Genomic DNA, 20,907 nt, shown 5'->3' with positions numbered 1-20,907 from the left:
GCAAACGTTTCGCTCCTCCCGCTCGCGTGTTGTTTTTGCGGCCGGGCCAACCCGATCCGGGCGGATCGGGTTGCGGGAGGCAGCGACGTATCGAGCGGTCGCCCCGGCCCGCAACATCTGCCCCCGCGTCCGAAGCCGAGCCAAACGGGCGCGGCCGCACCTCGCCGTTCTTTGGGCTTTTTTCCATCATCCTTCCGCCTCCGTGTTTTGCTTTGACGACCGGGTTTGAATCCGGGTAGTTTGAACCATTTTTGCTTTGTTTGTTGCTTTCACTTTTGTTTTGAGCAATTTGGGGATTTTGCCAAAAGCAAGGATGGCGGCTATCTTTTTGTTTAGCGTTGAAGCGCTTGGGTTGTTTTCTGCTTAGACGAAACGTCGGTTACGTCGACGTTAAAAAGGACGCGGGTTTGGGAATACTCTGATCATTTTATAGAGGCTAATCTTTTTTGTGGCGGTGGGGGGCAAACGTTCTCTCTTTCCCGGCCAAGTCTAATTGAGAAGCACCGACGCCCCCACGATTCACCGAGGCTTCCGTTGGTTTTCGGGCCTCGGGGCGCTTCTTAGCGCCGGCCGGAGGAGTGCACTCACTTGCCTGTAATGCAGATTCCATTTCAGACGCAATTAAGCAGCCCCCCCCCCCCCCCCCTGCACTCACGCTCTCCTCTTCCCGGCCCATCTGCGCCATCCCCCGGCCCCCCGGGGGAGCCCCGCAAACTGCTTATTCAACAGCCATCAAGATATGTCATGACATTTTGGAAGGCAAACGCGCGCTTTGCTTCGCATTCATATTTAATGGCTGTCGCGAGTGCGGGAAGGAGACGGCCGCCATTTTGTGGACGGAGCCGTCAAAAAGACAGGCGTGGCGAACCATCGTCACGAGGAGCGCCGGTCTCCGGTTCCGATGGTTTTGCGAGGTACGCGTGAATGTCTGGCGCGAGCTTGAAAAGGGCGTCCACGCCCGGGGATTAAGGAGGATCCCGTGAACGGTTCGGGCCCGCGAGTCGGCCAAATCAAATTGTTAAGAGCGCGTCGGGACCGGGGAGCGCGCGGATTCCCCGGCTCCCCGATCGGCGCCAAGGGAAAATCATTCCCCGCTGGCCTTCTACATGCCAGGAAAAAAAGATGATATACTGTAGCTCGGCGGGGAGGCGTGAAAAACAACAACAAAAAACAATGGCTGAATGGCGCGCTTTTGAATTGCCAGGTAATGGCGGCGCTCAATGGGCCGGCGCAACGCAATCACGTCAAGCGAATGGCCATCGATTACGCGCGGGAGGACGCCAGCATCAAATACCGTCCTTCCGCAAATAGAAGATGCACTTTTTTTGTTCCGAAAAAACCGAGGCCAAAAGTACGGGTACGTCCTACGAAGCGGGGCCTTTTTGGAATCGGGGACCCCTTCTAGCAAGCGCATTTCCCAAGGATCAATATTGCACACAAGCCAAACATAAGTGGCCTTTTTATTATTATTTTGCTATGCTGTTTTCATCTTGACTTCAGCACTTGAATCTACGGGCACGCGCGCGTTGCCTCGCGCCCGTCTTGGTTACGTAACGGCGCGTGCAGGCCACTTATACGACGCACACCACGTGTGGCGTTACGAACGGAACCGCCGAAGTCGGGGGTAGACCTATCGTTGCCTTATTAACATTCGCCATCAAAATTGAAGTCAAACAAAAGGGGGACTTATAGGCAAAGTCCACTTGCGCTCGGAGAGATACGGTAACCGGAAAATGTCAAACTAGCATAGCCCCACAGATGCTACCAGCGAACAAACAAACAGACATGGGGCAGATTCGGAACGGTGGACAATGTGGCGCGGCTTGAAAATATTGATGCCCCGCCCACGCTTTTCCAGACTTTCCCTCCCGAGCCGCAAAATGTAAGTAAGTCTCGGGGCGGCGCTCCCGACAATCAAAAAGCTTTTCACGTTGCCCCCGAGACTCCTTCCGTGCGCCGCACAGCAACAAATCAGCAACAAATCACAAAGTCCCCTCCCGCCCCCTCCGCTTCCTCCTCTCGCCACTTTTTTTTTTTTTTTTGCTTTGCCACCATTCTTCTTTGGTAGAGTAGCTCTGATTTGAAAACGCGATCGTATTAGGAAACACAGACACGCAGAAAAACAGCAGTATGAAGGTGATGCATTTTAAGGAATGGAAAAAGACCAAAAAAAACAAAACGTAACTCCCCAAATTTAAGACGCGGCCATGTGGTTTTGGCTTCAAATTCTGCCGGTTTCTACGTTAGCGTGTATAAGACGCGCCCGCGCTGTCAAAACAATGTCAAAGCCGGAGCCAAAGCCAATCCATTTCATTCCTATTTTCTCGGGTTCATTATAAGTTGCGTTTAATTTGTCGCGAGCGGCCCGTGGGCGCCTCGCCGGCGTAGCGTTGAACGTACTCCAAGCGGTTGTTTTTCGTTTTCCCGGCGACGCGGCTCCGGTCCGTTTTGCCATAAATGGTTCACGAGCGCTAAAAGAGCGCAACGAACGAAGCGGTCGAAGGGAAGAAGCCGCTCGGCGCTTAATCCGATCGGCCGCGGACATTTTGACGCCAGCCCCTCGGTTTCGCCGACGCTTCCGCGTGGGAACGAGGACCGGGGTCGAGGGCGGAGCGCGGCCCGCTCTCCGACCGATCCTCGCTCGGCGAACGCGCCGGTCCGCGGCCGCGACGCGGCGCTCCGGGCCCCCGAGGCCCGGAGAGGCCGAGCGGGTCTGACCCGGGGTTAACGAGCGCGGGGTAAACATGACAACGTGACACCGCCCCCAGCGGATCGCGCCGGAGACGGATCGATGCGCACGAGGAATACTTGAACCGGGATCGCCTGAGAGACAATTGGCCTGAGAGAGGTTACCCGTTCTTCCTCGGCGTCGCCCAAGGTTACGCGTGGGCGGTGGACTAACGATCCGGCTAAAAGCCCCTCGCGGGCCGGAACCCTTTGACACCTCTCGGATAGCGTAACCCTTTCAATTTTTTGATACCCGTCGCTTTTAGATATCCGTCCATCCGTTCTGTAAAGCCACCTGCGTCTCATGAGGTTCGCCGGCGCCTATCCCGGCTGACTCGGGACACCCCGAAGCCGTTGGCAAAGGAGCGTCGGCGCGGCCCATCGTAGCGCCTGAGGACAATTTAGTATGTCCGATTCGCTTTTCGGGAACGCCCCCCGCGCAGGAAGGCCGGCGCCAGCCGGATCCCGACTCGGGTCCCGTTAACTCCAAGCGTGTTTTGATACCCGTATCCAAAATATCCAATCTATCCAATCCACCTCAAGACGGTTTCCGGAGCCCCCGGGTATAACGCTAGCCCGCTGGTTTTTGGCCGGGCTGCTCATGAAAATTTGAGAGGCAACTTTGTTGTTGTTGTTGCGGCCCCGCCCGCTCGCCAACGGGCTTTCCACTCATCATCGAAGGATGCTAATGTTCCCGCCGCACGCTGGATGATGGACTTTTCCTCCAGCTGCAGACAGACGGGCAAGCTGGAAACAGACTCCGGAGGGCGCATTAACGCCTCCCACGTGCGCCCCGCGTGCGCGCGAGGCCCGACTTCTGGGAACTTTGTCCAAGCGCCGCAAGTGGACCGGCGACGGTGGCCCATAAGCTCGGAATGAGCGGGAAACACCCCGCGGAAGTCAAACAAAGAAAAAAAGAAGCTTTTGTTTGTCGAATGGAAGCAGGACATTAAGAGCGTCTGCTTTGACCAAACGTCATCAAATTCATTTGGATAGAGCAGATGCCAGAAGATATCAAGAAATACACAATCCCAGAAGAGCAAGGAACAACAGAAAAAGCCTAACCGGGGAAAAGAAGAAACCCCCAGCAGGTGGTGGGAGAAGGCCCCTTCCGGGCTCAGCGGCCGCTCCGTGCCAAGTGGACTTGGCAACCAAAACATTGAAGGCGGAGCTCATGAAAGAGAAAAGAAGCATTTCTCCGGATTGTAGCCTACTTCTGATAGGGAGGCTGGTAGAATAGAATAGAATAGAATAGAATAGAATAGAATAGAATAGAATAGAATAGAATAGAACGGAATGGGTCCTTATTGCCACTGTAACACGTCCCTACATAATATTAGTAATAGACATGAGTAAGAAAATAGGCCCGCCGGTTCGATACGCGGACTGTTACAGCACATCTATGATACGTTGATGATTGTTTTGGATGGAGGCGAGGCTCGTTATTGCCGCGGGATAGAAAGCCCGAGGGTGCCTCCGGGCCGCGAGACGCAAAGGGGCAGATGCCGCGGTGCCTCCGGTGTAATCGGATGAGGCGTGGATTGAGAAGAGCCGGTCCCCCCCCCGCCCCCGCCTCGCCCACCCCCGAGCCCCTCCTCGGGTTTCCGCTCATCCACACCGGCCGCCTCTGGTGTCGGCAAGCCGGCCGCTAATGACGGTCTGGGGCGGGACGATCGGGTTTCGCGCGCGACTCATCGATCCCGGGTTTGCCCGAAGCGCGACGCCGGCGAGGCGCGCGGACGCGCGTTAACGCGACGGAAGCGGGCCGCGGACTACGGGACCTGCCGCGCGTCACGTCAAACGGTAGTCCCCGAGCTTTTTATCGACGCGGACCGGTCGCCGCTTGAGATTTTTGTGGCTGATTGTTAAGGACAAATTCATGGGAGCCCTCAGCTTGCTTGAATCCTTAAAATACTTTTGAGACTCCTGCCTCAAAACGTACAAAAATAGACACCAATCGCATACATTGAATCAATCATTCAACTCAATTACAAACTCGATTCGATTTCGCGCAAAACGTTAATGAGATGCAGAGAGTTAATAACATACAGCGATAGGAAATCGCTAACGAGCGAAAGGCATACGAGGCGACACACTGACGGTAACGACTAACATTAGCTTCGCGGTCGCAAATGGTTGGATCAACAAACTCATTTTGGGCATATTATCATAAATGACGACATCCTCACATAGAAAGTACAACTTACAGACACCCGCGGGCCGCGTTTCACAGAGGTCGGCATGAAGACGGGAGGGGATTAAGCGGGATCGGGCCCGGGGCCGGCCCGTGTCCAGATGCGCGGATAAGGCCGACCGCCCCGATCCGGTTGCGGCGGTTTGTTGCGCTCCGGCTCATCTGATAACGGCGCGGCGCCTCGCCGAGGGGCGGCCGACACGTGTCGGCGTGACCCGAACGCGGGCGCGTCGGGGGAGCTCGGGCTCGCCGGAAGGATTCAAGGCTTTTCCTCTCATACGCGGTCAAAGACTTATTGCGTTGCCGGCAGCCTTGCGTTCCACGCCACAGTAAAAAAGTAGGCAATGGCAATTTGGGCGTCTGGGCCAGTGAGAACCAAGCACCGATAAAGAACGGACTCGCATATCCCAAGCCTACGCGCGGCGCATCCGTACGATCGCGCAAAGTGTCAGCCGGTGCAAAAGGCTGCAAAATGGCAGCCGGTAGAATAATTGCGGTCCGTCCGGCGTCTTCAATGCGTGTAATCATAAGGACGCGCGTTATTGATGGCGACGTCGTACGGAACGGATACGGGACGGTACCCCGGGCCGCGATACGGCCAAAGCGTCACGCGGGCGACACAAGAAGACGGGAGCGGCCCGCCGACATCTGAGCGCTCCGCAAGCGTGAAAGCTTTTCCTTGTACTGCAGAGAGCTTTTACTCACCCGCCGGCCGCTTGAGTTACGGCCCGGCTCCGTGTTTCCTCCCCCTCCTCCCCCGCTCCTGTTTATCAAAATGAAAAATGACGGCTTGTTGGCAAAGGAGGGCGGGGCGAGGCGAGAGGAAGAAAATCAAACCTCTCGCGCGCTTTTCAGACACAAACCGACCGAGGCGTTTGGAATTCGGGAAATTCTATCCGGTAGAGAGAGTCCGGATAACGGTCGTTTTGACAAACGCTAGGGTCGGGTCGGCCCGGAGTCCGTAGCGCGGGCCTCGTTCGGGCCCCGACCCCGTGGGAGCGAGACGCGCGATCGGGACACGCGTCCCTTCGCTTCGCGTGTTCCACCCCCTCTAAAAGGAGTCGGGTCTTCTCGAGATGTCTGAAACCCGAAGGCGCCTTCCCTTTGTCCCGTCGACGCCGAGGCCGAACCCCGCCAACGAGTCCCCGCAAATCCTTCCAAATGTCTGAGCCTAGAATGAAGCAAATTGTCCTCGCGCCCCGTCAAAAAGCCGTGTCAGATTCTCATTTTAAAACAGGGCCGAAAATGATTTCTGTTGAATGACTGTTTAAGTCGACACAATTCGCAGGAAAACGCGTGCGCGGTGCCGTAAATGTTTCCGACGATGCTTATGAGCGACTTTGACCTCAGGATGGGCCGGCTTCCCGTCGAAGAAAAATGGCCTCCGTACGCGTGCGCGCGCGGACGGACGGACCGGAGAGGGACGGTCGCAAGTGAAGACGTACGGAAATCCACGTTAGCCTTTTAAAGTCGGTCCGAAGCAAGTGAAGACGTACGGAAATCCACGTTAGCCTTTTAAAGTCGGTCCGAAGCAAGTGAAGACGTACGGAAATCCACGTTAGCCTTTTAAAGTCGGTCCGAAGCCAGCGTTACGCAAGGGCCGTCGGGGTTAGGGCCGTCGGCGCTCGGCCGACGTCGGAGACGCCCCCCCCCGCCCCTAATCCCGGCCCGCGACTTTCCGCGGCGTCCGCTGACTCTGGTCCCTCCCTCCCTCCCTCCCTGCGGAGGGAGGGAGGTAGAGCGAGGTCCCCGGGGGGGGGCCCCGGCCTCCTGGCCCCGCCCCTCCCTCCCTCCCGCCCGAGCGGCCGGCCCGGGATCCGCGCTCCCTCGCCAGACGGAAGACACTCCTGTGCCGGGATGGCGGCGGCGGCGTCTCTGGCGCCTCTGGCGCTGGCCCTGGTCCTGAGCCTGGCGCCGGCGCCCAGCCGGCAAGGCTGCCCGTGGGCTTGCCGCTGCTCCTCGGTGGCGCTGCAGTGCCTGGAGCCCGACGGCGTCGCCGGCGTGCCCGCGCTGGCCCCGCAAGAGAGCGACAACGTGACGGAGATGTGAGTAGCTTTCCGCTTCGCCCGCCGCGCCCGCCGCGCCCGCCGCGCCCGCCCCCTTTCGAAGGAGGCTCGCCGACTGACTCGGACGCCAAAACTTTTCCCCCCGTGCCGTCGAAAGGCGCGAGGGTCACTTTCTGATGAGGCCGCCCTTTCTTCTTTCTCAAGCGGCCGTCTTTTTAGGGCCCGGCTAAATCTTAGCCGACGACCGGACGCACGGAAACCTTTCCTTCGGTGCGCTCGATTCGCGGTCGACGTCGACCGCGGCCGACTCGCGGGTGGCGTTTGAGGGGCGTCCGTCCGAGCGGGGGCCCCCTCGCGCTCATCCGGCCCGATCGAACGCGTGAAACGGGAGGGAAATCCGTCCGCGTCGCGTAGTTGCGTTGCGTCAAAGGCGGGAACGCTCAAAAGGCGAAGAAGTCTTTGCTTTTTCACAACCGCCGTTTCGTTTTGCGTACTTTTAAACAGAGCGTCGGCTAAAACGGCGGACCGCCTCTCGGGAAGAAAGCTTCGTAACTTCCCACGGGGGGGGGGGGGGGAACTTTTGTGTTTTGAGCGGCGCGACGGAGTCATTTCCGAGGCTTACGTCGGTCGACGGAGGCCGACGCCCCTTTCGGGAAGCCCATTCGAGCTTTGTGGGACGACGCGACGGGGAGCGCCGCCGGCCAACCGCCCGCCGCCAAAGCGAACGGCGAGAGCTGTCGGAGTTATTGATCAGCTGTGAAATAGAAGGCGGTCAAAAAGACGCATTCAAAAGATCCAAACGGCGTCTACGTCGAATTTCCGATGCGTAAATTGGATATATGCATATATGAATGACGCGCGGTTTATTTGAAGACAATAATCAATCGTGCAAACAAAGGGAAACAGAAGAAGACGCTACGGAAGTATTGATTGGAGTTTGAACTGCTATTTAACTCTGCGCTGTTCTCGCCTTCGGCGTCCGCCCGCTAGACACGTTGAGACATTGAAAAAAACCGAGCGTCTTTCCGCACGAATACCTGACGTCACGGCCAATGCGGCTTACCTGTGACAAAAATTTACGCCGCTGCGGCTTATAGTCCGCAAAAATGCTATATTAACGCTGACTGAAAAAACTAAAGAGAATGATTAGAACGGACACATTTGGCACAAATTTGGAGCAGATACGGTCCGCCCCCCCGCACCCTATATTGTATAAAAGAAATATACATAAACACTATATATACAATTATTCTCACACACGTCATGGTTTGGCTAAAAAAAAATTAAAAAAAAATCTCAAATCCTCCCAAGAAGGAGACTTAAGATTTTTGAAAGATCCGGGCCCTTTCTGCGCCCATGTACGAAAGCTGCGTCTTTCAGAGCTCGGCCTTGGCGAAGACCTCAACGGGAGTCGGGTTTTTTTCTGCCGCCGGTGCCGAGGTGCACTTCAGCCATGGCGGGAGGCCCGCGCGGCTACGTCGTTCTGAAAGCGGACGTAAATGCGCCGCCGTTTTCTCGCTCCGGCAACGGTTAGGAACTTTTCCCAAAGGGCGGCGCATTACTCACACTCCCGTCACGGCATCTCGCCGGCCCCGCCCCCGGCGCGGCTACAGGAGGAGCCGGCGGGCCTGGCGAATCCATACGTTTGGAAAAACGGCAAAAAGGAGAGGCCCCGGATTCATTACGCGTACGCCGAGCCATAAATTCAATTTTGCCGATTGCCGGTCGACGCGCAGCCGCGGGAACAATAGCGCCATATATACAAGGCGATTGTATCGCGCCATCCCATAAGTCAAGGCCACGGGCCGCCACGGGCCGCCACGGGCCGCCACGGGCCGCCACGGGCCGCCACGGGCCGCCACGGGCCCACCTGCCCCCCTAATGGCATTACGGCCGCCTACGCCGAGGCCGGGGGGGAGTCGGGCGGCCCCCGAGCGCCCGTTTCCTCCGCTCCCGGGGTAGCGGGCGCCTTCTTCGGCAAGGGACCGGTCGCGCGTTTGCGTTTCGCGCCGGCCGGCCGACGCCCCCGGGTCGCTCGGCGAGGGGGAGGGCGCGCGGCCCGGCGCCCGCTCAAACTCTTTTCAACGCCCCCCTTCCGGCGCTCTGTCGGCAGCTACATCGAAAACCAAGCCGGCCTGGAAAACATCACGCAGGCGGAGATGATCAACTACAGGGAGCTGAAAAACCTGTGAGTGCCACCGCGCATGCTCGAGTCATTTCACGAGGAAGGCCCTTTTCTTTTTGGGGCGCGGACGGACGTTCGCTCGGGCGAACGTTCGACGCCTGTCCTTTTTCCCCAGAAAGCGCCAAGGTTTCCCAGAAGAAGCCTCTTCATCTCAAGTCCATTTGGACGCAAGTTAAGAGCGGAATTTAATCAATGGCAAGAAACAGACGTGTCCCGTGACCGGTTCGATGCTAACAAAGTCGGCAGAAAGGACTCGTTACGGAGCGGGCCTGCTCGGGTTAGGGTTTCGTCCCCCGGGCGGGACGCGTACGTAGGCGTGGAGGTCCGGGAGCCGGAGCTCCGGCATTCCGCTTTTCTCTCCCCCGGCGGGACCGGGCTTCCGCGCCTGTACACTCTCGGGTGCGGGAGTCCAGTCCACGTTTTCCGCCGCGGCCGATTCCAATTCATTAGGGTAAATGGACCGGGCACTTGTGCGGCGCTCGCACCCGCAACCCTCTTACCGAGATTTAGCGAGAAAGTCCATCTCGGCCGGCTTGGTCTTCTTTATCGATTTCCCTGACGGGTTTTCACGGCAAGGAAAAAAAATCTTTTTCCCCTTGAACGAGGACATCGGCCTCATTTAGACTTTTTTTTCCTGCCTCGGGTACCGCCCCCTTTTGTGCCGCGTCTCTTTTGATACCCTCCCGGGTTCGTCGGAGGTCAGCGCGAGCTCACCGGCGGCGGCCGGACTCCAAGCGCTCGACCCCGACGAACCCCGGAGCGGACGAACAAAAGAAGAGAAGCCGGCGTCCGGCGGGAAATGCGGCTTTGCCTTCTGATGTTTGGGCGCCCCCGCAGCACGGTGACGTCGTGCAAGCTGAGACACATCGCCGCCGACGCCTTCGCCCACAACCTCAAGCTGCAGTACGTGTAAGTGTCCCGACGTCGGCCGTCGACTTTGGAAAGGCGACAAAATGTTACAGAACCCGGAACCATCCGCTCGCGTTTTCTCACCTGGTTGCGGACTAGAAAAACAACAAAAAAGAAGGAACCGGCCCTTAGCCCGTCGGCAGAGCGTTCGCTTGGAGCGAGAACGTTTTCTCCATTCGGCCCGGCGTTTTTTTGCAGCGGGGTGGCCGGGATTTCGAGTCAAACGATCAAGCGGCGAGCGGATGGGTTGTCGACGACTACAAAGGGCAAAAACAAATGCCGCGCAACTCCCGGAAGACGCCCACGTCGTTTGCGGCGCCCCGATTCCGTTTTCCCGCGCGTGGAACCGGAACCCCGTTTGAGCGACGGGCCGCTCGCGCCCAGCCCGGGTTTCGTTTTGTTTGCGGCCGCCAAATGACGGGCGAGCATTTGCCCGGGACGGCGTGCGTGCCGAAGAGCGGCGAGGACGTTCCGCCCGTCGACTTTTAACTGGCTGTCTTATTGACGACCGCCGCATAATAAATACCCTTCGCTCCGGCTCCGTTATCGCTTAATCGATAACTACTGGGGGGGGCGGCTGGCGCATTACAGATGGGGAAAAAAACCCGGCGGCAATCAAATGTTATTTGGGTGAAGCGAATATTCCGCGTTCCTGTTAATTCCCCAAATATAGGACGGACAAAAAGTACGGCGGACTTTCTTTTTCCCCCCCCAAACCAAAAAGTACGGCGGCGTCCGAATCAGACTTTCGGAAGATCGCTCCGATCTGGGCGCGCTTTTTACGCTAATTGCCGATATTGGGCCGACGCCGGACGTCGGGGGCGGCCGGCGCAAAAGCCTTGGCCAGGTGGGAAAAGCGTCGGATGGGAGCCCGAGGAAACGCGCGGCGGACGGCGTTCTGGCGAGTGAGCGCCGGTCTGCGGCTCGCAGGAACCTGGCGTCCAACTCCCTGGAGCGCATCTCCTGGCGGGTCTTTCATTTCCTGCCCCTGCTCAACCTGTGAGTGGCCGTCCCTTCGGCTCGGCCCGAGAGGCGCCCGGAGCCTTTTGCCCGTCTGACGGAACGGCACGGTCGCGGCTCCGTCTCCAGGGTCCTGCTGGACAACCCGCTGCTGTGCTCCTGCGAGCTCCACTGGCTGCAGCGGCGGCAGCGCGCCGCGCCCGAGCCCGAGCCCGAGCCCCAGCCCGAGGGCCAGCCGCAGACGTGTCGCGCCCCGGGCCGGGAAGTGGCGCTGGCCTCGCTGGTCTTGGACAACTGCAGTGAGTTTGGCCCCTTTGAGGAAAGTCCCAAATACAAAAGAAGGCTCTAGAAAGGAAAAGCGGCTGGCCGGCGCGCGCTCAGGTCTGCCCGAGGTCACCATCCTGCCCTCCGACAACAAGGTCCGGGAGGGGGGCAACCTGACCTTCGAGTGTCACGTGACGGGAAGCCCCACCCCGCGGGTCGCCTGGCGCACCGGCGCCCTCCGCTCCCGCTTCGTCACGCAGGTAACCTCCGCACGTTTGCTGGGTCTCGGGAAGGGGCGGGTTCCACGCCCCCGGAGCAGGACGCCGAGCGAGCTCCCGCTAAACTTCGTTTTCTCGACTCCATTGCAATTTTCTAGCGGACGGGGCGGAAATAAAAGCGGCGCCGCGCGGCCGTCAAAACGGGTCTCCACATGACCTCTTTTCATCTGTGAAGCCCTTTGAGACTTGGGTGATTCAGGGCTATAGAAATAAAAGTTGATCCCCATTGATCGATCCCCATCCAAAAATGCTTTGCGCCGATTAGGAAAAAACATCAAACGTGACCCAAAAAGACGTTGAAGGAAGAGAAAGGGCCCTTTGGAGCTGGGGCGCCAGGTACTCGCGGCGTTCCCCGTGAGGCGGGGGATGAGTTGAAGAATCCCGGTCTTCAAACGGCCGTTCCAAAGTTCTCCTGGAATGGTTTCCCTTCGTTTCGCTTCTTTACCGGGGGGGGGCGGCGCTCGGGTTTCCCTTTGGCAGGAGAGGATCTGGGGCTCCACGCTGGAGGCCGTCCTCGTCCTCACCGACGTCTCGTCCGCCGACAACCTGCGCAACCTGACCTGCGAGGCGGAGAACCAGGCCGGGCCCGGGGAGGACGCCGTGCAGCTGGACATCGAGTGTAAGGACGCGCAAGCTCGGCCTCGCCCGCCGCCCTCGCCCGCCGCCCCCTAACCTGATCGGCGTCCCGCGTGGACGCGGGAACGTAGCGTGGCTCGGTCGGAGTTGGCCCTTTGACTTTTTTTTTTTTTACCGTCCTCCGATTCAGCGGTTGCCGGTCCGCCTTTTTAGGAAGTTTGCCGTCCGCGGCGTAGGTCTTTCTCACTACAAAACGTAATATCGACGGCGGCCAGAGGTGGCGCCGACAAACAAAGATCGACGAACCGCACCATAAACTAAATCGTTATTTGCGGTAGCGGTTGATCCACGGACCGGCGGTGCGGTGCGGCGCCGTCGTGACTTTGACGCCATATTCCCGCGCGACTCGGACGTCGGTTCAGCGCGCTCGCCTCTTTTCTCGAAAACGATGCCGCAACGGCCTCAGCTAACACGAGCTTGTCCCTGACCGCCAACTGACATCCGCCCTCAAGTTCGGAAAATGCGCATCAAAACCCTCGCGGCTGACGGATCAATTTCTCAAACCGCGTCAAATACAAACGACCCTGATCTTTAAGTACCGTTTATTGGACGCCTTCAAAAGGTGCGGGGAATTATGGTAAACCTCCGTTTAGAAATGGAATGCCGACCCGACCGTTACATCTACAAAAACGTAGGAAAGCCCTCTTGGCAATATTCTTAATCGGTTGTTTTTGGAAGCTCTCCCGTCATTTGGCGTCCTGTCTGCAAAAAGGGCGTCAGTCAGTGCTGGGGGGGGGGGGTTGCATGAGCACCCGGGGACAGATAACCAGCATCACAGAGGGACATGGGGGGGGGGGGGGATGAAGTCTGCGATAACTGTGCTCAGATCCAATTAGAGCCTCGCCCTTAATGGACTCTTGCCTCCCACTCCGGGGAAAAAAAGAAAAAGAAACCTCTTTACGCGGCCGTGATTGGCAGGCCGCAAAAGGGTGGCCGTCCATCAACAAGCCCCCCCGCCCCTGCGGACGGACGCTCGTTAACCGCGGACCTTTAATTACCCCTAATTACCTCCTCCAACACTAACGTGGGTGTTTACTGCTCGGCCATTGATTGGCTGCACTTGCGGCTCCTCTCTCGCTCGCTCGCTCGCTCGCTCTCTTTTTTTTTCCTTTGACGCGGCTTTTGAACTTTGAAAGGACTTCCCGTGCCCCTGCGCTCAATGATTATTTTCACCCCCCGAGGGAAAACTGACGTCTTCCATCGAAGACTTCTGCTTCCCCGGCTAACGCGCTTGAAATTCCTCTCGCGCAACGAGTTGCCATCGACAAAACTTGTCTCCGCCGCCGTTTGCGTCGAAATCTGTTTTCCGAGCCCCGCGAAATCCTTTTTCGGCCAAGCGTCACCTAAGCGTTGGCGAAACCTAAATTGATTATACGGTCATCCCTTGATTTTCGCAGTTAAAGTCGACAACGTACTTTTTCACCCAATTCATTTGCTCTTAATTTGAAAAGGAATCGTACGGCCCCTGGGGCAGCATCGACAAGCCTCAAATGAGATCCGCGGCCAGAAAAGGAAGTTAGTTTCCAGGTTGAGGAACGAACGCGCCGACGCTAGCCGCGGCTAGATGTCATACAGATGACTCTGCCGCCTGACTTGACTGAGCCAATGCCCCCCCCAAATAACGGCGCAGCCCTACATAAACCCCGCCCATTCGCCCATTAATCAACGGAGAGAAAACGCTACTTTCCGAGCGCGCGCCATTTGGGGTTGTAGCGATTACTCGCGCGGGGGGCGGGGTGGGGTCGGGGGGTGGCACTTTTGCGAGCAGGGCGGGGGTCTCTGGAGTGTCTCATTTCCTGTAAGGTCGGCCGCGCTTTTGCTTTTGCGGTTTGCAGATGGGCGCGTTGGCCGGGCTTCATTATTCATGGCGGGGTCAGCGCATGTCTGAAAACACGGATGAAGCGCATCGATCGGTGGAAAGGCCCGGGCGCGAGCGCGCCATCGGCCAACATTCGGACGTACGGCGCAAAACCTGCCAGATGGGCCCTTTGAACGCTTTGGCTTCCACGGACGGCAACTCTCCTCTTTGTAAAACAGTCGCGGTGAACGGTTCCATTCTTGTCAAACACCCTAACCGGCACGGCTTTGCCGGAGCTTCAAAACGATACCGTTTGAGGTACGATCCGGTTTCATCCAGATTTCGGCTTATAATGGGCGGGACCCTAACCCGCAGGACGCTTTCCCTTCCCCGCCGGGTGGCGGCGGGCGTGGCGCGCGTCGGGAGGGGAGGCGCGCGCCGGCGCGAGCGGCCTCGGCAAACGGGCTGGCCTTTTGCGGCGGCAGTCCCGGCCAAGATCCTCAACCTGAGCGACGCGGTGCAGCTGCACCACTGGTGCTTCTCCTTCGTGGTGGACGGCAACCCCGAGGCCAACATCAGCTGGCTGTACGAGGGCTCGGAGCTGAAGGAGACGGCCTTCGCGTACACGCAGCTCATCCCCGACTCCGGCGACGGCTCCAAGAAGCACGGCTGCCTGTCGCTGGACAAGCCCACGCACATCAACAACGGGCGCTACACGCTGGTGGCGGACAACAAGCTGGGCCGGGACCAGGCCACCGCCGTGGGGAACTTCATGGACAACCCCTTCGGGCTCTACGACCCCGAGGGCATCATTCCCGGTGGGCTTCCGCCCCGTCGCTCCTTTGAAAAAAAAAAAGCGGGGGCTCCCCGACGGGATCCAGCCCGTCGGTTTACCGCGCCGTTCCCGTCCCCGGCGCGGGCTAGCGTAGCGAGCGGCCGGCGTGTAACATACGTGTCTTTTGTTTTCCCGCACGCAAGTCATCAACTTGGACCCAAGTGAGTTGTTCTCACTAACTCTGCCGCCCCCCGCGCAAAAGCGCTGACGGCCCCTCGTCCTCCGCGCAGTTCCCACCAACAAATCCGTCCCGGACGTCACCGAGAACCCGGAGAGCCGAGTCTTTGCGGTGGGTCGCCGACGGGACGGGAAAGCGAGCGGCCGGCGCCTTTTCTTGACGCCGCGCGTTCCCCGCAGGTGTCGGCGGCGGTGGGGCTGGCCGTCTTCGCGTGCGTCTTCCTGCTGGTCGCCCTGGCGGTGATCAACAAGTGCGGGAACCGCTCCAAATTTGGCATTCGCCGTAAGTTGAGCGCCGGCTTCCGCCCGTAAGCTACACGCGCGGCGGATAAGGCGCGCTCGGACACACATTGGACATGGCGCCGCCTTTCCAAATAAGAGGGGCGGGCCCCGCTGACCGGTGTGCGGCCGAGCCGCTCCAAAGCGCCTTAATTACAGTAAGAGAGCAGAAAAGCCTCCCTTGGCAACGGCGGCGCGCTGCGGGGCCATTAAAGATGATGGATGGCGGGGCGGGGCGGGGCGGGCGGCCCCAGCCTCGGCTCGCCTCGCCTCGCCTCGCCTCGCCTCGCCTCGCCTCGCCTCGCCTCGCTCCTCCATTTACACGTGCGGCAAAGTGGCCTAAGTGGAGCGCACGCGCTTCCGCGGCCCGCCTTTCGTTTATTCCATTTGCCGGCGCGCGGGACTCCGGGGGGGCCCGTCGGCCTTTTACGGGCTCGGCGTGACGTCTTCCCGCTTGAATGGCGCCCCGATTGCCGCGCCATTACTTGCGCCGCTTTGGCTCAGATTGGCGCCCGATTGCCACGCTGGCGTCGGCGCAATCACCGGCGCGAGTGCGGCTCAACGACCCCGGTCGCAACACCGCTCCAAGGTTCGAAAACAATGATTACAAATCGGAGCTCCTTTGTAGCCGGCCTCAAAAAGCTTAGGAATAGATCAAGCGCGACTTTCACGCGCAACTTTCTATACGAAGCTAGCGTGCCTCGGCTCAAGCTTTTACGCTAAATGGTGTTATTTTCAGAGCCAACCTGGGTTTTTATGTTTCGTGCGAAAGGAAAAGCATTCCAAAAAGAACCTCTGGGAGGCGAGACTTTGACACCAGTCACCACCACCCGCATACGGCAGATCGTCCAAACATGCGGCCTTCCAATACGCGCTGGCAAACGGGAGGTCCCAACGTACGCCCTGCAGATGTCGGGCTCATTTGCAAAATCGGAAACCTTGTCCGTTTCGGACACGTTCCTGCGTTTGCATCAATCCTTTCGAGAGCGACCCGCATACGGGGCGCGGCGGGAAGGTCGGCGTCGAGGCCCCGAAACCGGCGGGTGTCGCCCGAAGCCGACCCGCGACATCGGCGAGCCTTTCGCCGACTCGGGCGAGCGGCTCGGCTCGGCCCGGACTCCCGCAACGCTCCCGAAGGCGTTCGGCAGTCGGGCGGGCTAGTGAAAAATCCCTAGCCGGCCGGCGGTCAAAAGTGGCAAAAGTCGAGCGTCGGGCCGCCCCGCCGGCAGGCTCGTCGGCGCCGGGCGCCGAGGACGACCCGGCCGTGTCGCTGCGCTTCGTGAACCTGGGGAGCGGGCCGCCCTCCTCGGACGAAGACTCGGGGCTGTCCGGCTTCGTGGAGAACCCGCAGTACTTCTGCGGGATGGTCAAAGACAAAGACATGTGTGAGTCCCCGCGAGGGAAGCGGCGGCCCCGGCCCCGGCCCCGGCCCCCGGCCCCGGCCCCCGGCCCCCGGAGCCCTTTGCCCAGCGCGCTTCTCCCCGACCCAGGCGTGCGGCACATCGAGCGGGCCGACATCGCGCTCAAGTGGGAGCTGGGCGAAGGCGCTTTCGGCAAAGTCTACCTGGCCGAGTGCGCCGACCTGGGCCCGGGCCCGGGCCCGGGCCCGGCCCCCGGCGCCGACAAGATGCTGGTGGCCATCAAGGTGAGCCGCCCGCGGGCCCGGCGCCGCGCCGAGAGTGACGCCGCTTGCCGCCGGCAGACCCTGAAGGACGCCGACGAGTCGGCGCGGCAGGACTTCCAGAGGGAGGCGGAGCTCCTGACCGTTCTGCGGCATCGGCACATCGTGCGCTTCTACGGCGTGTGCGCCGACGGCGAGCCGCTGGCCATGGTCTTTGAGTACATGCGGCACGGCGACCTCAACCGCTTCCTCCGGTAAGCCCGCGCCGCCGCCCTCCCCCGAGGCGGGCCCTCCCGTCTCCGTTTGCACATGTCACGGGACATTTACCACGCCGCTCTGCCCACGAACGCGCTTCTTTCCCCTTCCTTGTCGATCCGCGTCGGGGGGGCGGACTCCCGCCCGCCCGCGTCACTCAAAACCAGATCGCATGAATTCAAATGCCAAATAAGTCGCGTCAGATGCGGCACGGGGCTCAGAACGATTCCGTATAGCCGCAATTGGAGATGGCGCGCCTCGGCGCTAGCGAACGCGGCGCCGCGACCGCTTTCCACCAGACGGACGCCGCCGCTGTAGCTTCCAGCTAGCTCGGCGCGAGCGTGACCAAAACCTTGGTCGGCTTCCACCGACTTGTCGCTGGAATTTTGCTCGGGCAAATTGAAATTCCTCGCTCCCACAAAAAGAAATCCGCCCATTTGATATATGCTTCTTTTCACACGCTCGCGTCACAGCCGGGAAATGAAAGTCCGCACTTTAGGAGCTGGCATTTGTACCGAAACGGACCTTCCTATCAGAACTTTTCCAAACTGGTCTCGCCGGCTCGGCTCAATCAAAACATGTTTATTTGCCCTAGTGGTGGAAAAATGCGCACTCGCCCGTCAATACGGCCGCAATGCGCTCAGCGCGGCTCGAAAATCGGATTCGCCGTTGGCGAATTTCAAACGTAGACGTGCCGAGAGGCATCCGGCGCGCGCCCTAATGATCCCAAATCATTTTAATAAGCGCAATTATTTCTGAGTCGGCCTCGTGGGCAAACAAAGCAAATTGGCTCAGCGTCGCCCGGTCGATTCCAATTTGGAACAAATCGAGTCGTCTTTGAAGGACAAAAGACAAAACCGGGCCGAGTTCTACGAAAGGACCCGATTCCCGTGTTTTTTTCGGTCGGACGCCGACCCGACGTTCGCGAGGCGTGCTGCGCGCCGTCGCCGATCCCATCCCATCCCGCCCGGAACCAAGGGCTCCTTTCATCGCGGCCGGAAAAAGGTCGGGCCCAGCCAAACCGCCGTCTCTTCGAATTTTGGTTTTTTCCCCCCTCCGGACTCGGTCAAATAAACAAACAACGGGAATGGTCGGGGGAGGCGACGGGCTCCGGAAAGTACGCGGGTCGGGAGCGGGTGACGCGCGAGCACGCGGGCCAATTAGAGCTCGTCACCTGGGGAGCAGACAAAAGCCAAACTAAATCAGAAAATCGCATTTGGGCCCGGGGCGCCCCATCGCGCAGCTGCCCTCTTAGCGGCCCACCTGCCCGCTAAACTAATAGCGAGTGGGCGCGCCGGGGCCGGGCCGGCGCCGAGGCGTGGGAAGCCGCAAACCCGGCCGACCTCGACGCTTCCGCTGAAAACTTCCCTGCCGGCGCCTCGGGGGTTTCCGATCCTTTCGTGTCAAAATATTTGACGGCCGGGAGCCAACGTTAGGAGGAGCGGCCTTGCAAAGGTCCCGCCTAGATTTCTCGGATCGGAAACGGCAATTCCGAAGGTTGCGGAGGGTCGGGTCGGGTCGGGTCGGGTCGGTCGGCTCGGCTCGGCTCGGCTCGGGTCGGCTCGGCTCGGCTCGGGTCGGCCCGGCTCGGCGGTGAGCCCCCCCCCCGCCTATCCCGCAGGGCTCACGGTCCGGACGCGCGCATCCTGGAGGAGTCCAAGGCGGGGGCGGAGGCGGCGGGCGAGCTGACGGTGCCCCAGATGCTGCACATCGCGGCCCAGATCGCCTCGGGGATGGTCTACTTGGCCTCGCTGCACTTTGTCCACCGGGACTTGGCCACCCGCAACTGCCTGGTGGGGGAAGGCCTGGTGGTCAAGATCGGAGACTTCGGCATGTCGCGCGACATCTACAGCACCGACTACTACCGGGTCAGCGAGGCCTTCCCCTGAGCGCCGCGCCGTCCGTGTCTCGGGGAAGCACGCCCAAAACGAGCCCCGGCCGTCCGACCCCGGCTGACTTTGATCGGCCGTCGCGTCGTCGAATGGTCAAACGCAAACTTTTTTTCTTTCTTTTTTTCAGGTGGGGGGGCGCACCATGCTGCCGATCCGCTGGATGCCGCCCGAGAGCATCATGTACCGCAAGTTCACCACCGAGAGCGACATTTGGAGCTTCGGCGTGGTCCTCTGGGAGATCTTCACCTACGGCAAGCAGCCCTGGTACCAGCTGTCCAACGGCGAGGTAAGCAAAAAAACTACGAAACAGGACGGGTTCGGGAGCATCCTTTGACCTCCCGCTAGAAAATGACACCCGCCCCTTTTTTCACCGGCCCTCCGGAGATTCCGCCCGCCGAGACCAACTCTCGATTTTGGCGCTCGAGTCCGAACCCAATGACACCGTTTGCGTTTTTGCGGCGGCGGCCTTAAGATTTGGAGTCGGCTTCCAATGAGGCTTCGGGGCCAAACCTTCGCTAAGCGCGACGCCAGATCCACGCTTCGGCGCGGCCGCGCAAACGAGTACCTCGGCACGTGCTAACATATGACAAAGGGCGCCGACGAAAAAGCCCGGCGGTCAAGATGGGAGACTTCGGCATGGCGCGCGAGTTTCTCGCTAATGGGCGCTGCCCCCCGCAGGCCATCGAGTGCATCACGCAGGGCCGCGAGCTGGAGCGTCCCCGCACGTGCCCCAAACAAGTTTACCTGCTGATGCGCGGCTGCTGGCGGCGAGAACCTCAGCAGAGGACGCTCATCAAGGACATCCACGCGCGCCTCCTGGCCCTGGTCAAGAACCCGCCCGTCTACCTCCGCATCCTGGCTTAGCGGGCGGACTCGGGCCGGATACGGAATCCGCGGGAGCGGCTGGGAGGCGGCGCTTCGGGCGGAACTGCGGCTTCTTGACGACAGAGCCGCCGGCGCTCAAACTTTTCATAAGACGCCGACAATCCGTGTGTCCGGAAGACCGTTCGCGTCTCGTGTGAAGATTTTTTCAAGGTTAGCGGAAGGCCCGCGTCGCTTTGGTTCGCCCTATTATCCCCGCAAAATCATTACCCATCTATTTACCCAAGCGCAGAAGATACGCCTCGTTTTATTTGCCCTTCGGCTCGCCGCCGAGGCCGAGGCCGAGGCCGAGGCCCTCGGAATCAAAGCGGGCGCTGGAAAGCTCCCGCTCGACGACGATGCGGGGGAACGCCTTCCAAGCGAAAGCGCGGGGAGCCGTCGCGGCCTTCGCGATTGACGGAGGCCGCGGGACCGATGCGGCCGGCGCGCCGCGTTCGGCGGTGAGCGCCGCGCTCTCTCGCTTCTTCGCAATAAAGTCGATATTGGACGGAAACGAATGCCTCGGCCTCCGTCTCGTGGCGGGACTGGCGAAAGCGCCGCTCGAAAAAGACGCCGGGGCGGAAAGCCGAACTGGCGGCGCGCGCCCGCGCTAGTGCTGGCCGCCGTTTCCTGCTCGCCAGTGTTAGCCGGCCCGCCTTTTTTCCTTCCTTTCCTTTCTTTGTTGTGGCCGTACTCGCCCGACTGCGAGCGCCCAAGCCTTTTGGTCGGGCGCCCGTCAAGGCGTTTGCGCCCCTCGGCTGGGCCGCGCGGACGTCTTCTTCTTCTTCGTCGGCGCCAACTACCCGGCCCGCATTTGACGCGCGCCGGTCTCGGCGCGGCTCCGCGCTCCCGTGTCAATTTCCCACTCGTTCATTGTCGACGCGAGCCATAGCAATTCCCAAAAGGTAAGAACTTCTCGAGGTGCTGGGGATGAATGGGGATTCGATTTGGCTCGTTCGCGCCCGCGTGATGGCCCATGCAGATCGGGTGCAATTGCAATTCTGGTTCAAATCCAGCGACGTGCGGTGAG

At 60.0% G+C, this 20,907-nt stretch overlaps 1 protein-coding gene across 1 annotated transcript; it reads left to right on the top strand.

The window, feature by feature from the left end:
* The first annotated feature begins 6,778 nt into the window (after positions 1–6,778).
* On the top strand, positions 6,779–20,240 carry ntrk1 (neurotrophic tyrosine kinase, receptor, type 1). The gene is made up of 17 exons (XM_088409604.1): positions 6,779–6,966; positions 9,041–9,115; positions 9,950–10,021; positions 10,952–11,020; positions 11,111–11,280; positions 11,363–11,505; positions 12,004–12,142; positions 14,443–14,775; positions 14,936–14,953; positions 15,023–15,081; positions 15,150–15,252; positions 16,478–16,633; positions 16,739–16,893; positions 16,951–17,123; positions 18,746–18,992; positions 19,144–19,302; positions 19,695–20,240. The coding sequence occupies exons 1-17, from the start codon at positions 6,779–6,781 to the stop codon at positions 19,878–19,880; spliced, it is 2,445 nt and encodes an 814-aa protein (XP_088265730.1). The 3' UTR covers positions 19,881–20,240.
* Positions 20,241–20,907: the final 667 nt, after the last annotated feature.

The sequence above is a fragment of the Hippichthys cyanospilos genome, chromosome 3 (genome assembly GCF_059441005.1).
Source record: "Hippichthys cyanospilos isolate Australia breed blue-spotted pipefish chromosome 3, RoL_Hcya_1.0, whole genome shotgun sequence".
NCBI classification, from domain to species: Eukaryota; Metazoa; Chordata; class Actinopteri; order Syngnathiformes; family Syngnathidae; genus Hippichthys; species Hippichthys cyanospilos.
The sequence above is the reverse complement of the archived record's forward strand: the minus strand, read 5'-3'. Positions and strand labels throughout refer to the sequence as shown.

What these genes read in the sequence shown, in the direction of transcription:
- ntrk1 (XM_088409604.1), top strand. Translation starts at nt 6,779, where the DNA reads ATGGCGGCGGCGGCGTCTCTGGCGCCTCTGGCGCTGGCCCTGGTCCTG. An exon ending in CTCCAAATTTGGCATTCGCC is followed by an intron (nt 15,253 to 16,477) that starts GTAAGTTGAGCG and finishes CCCCGCCGGCAG; the next exon opens with GCTCGTCGGCGCCGGGCGCC. An exon ending in ACAGCACCGACTACTACCGG is followed by an intron (nt 18,993 to 19,143) that starts GTCAGCGAGGCC and finishes TCTTTTTTTCAG; the next exon opens with GTGGGGGGGCGCACCATGCT.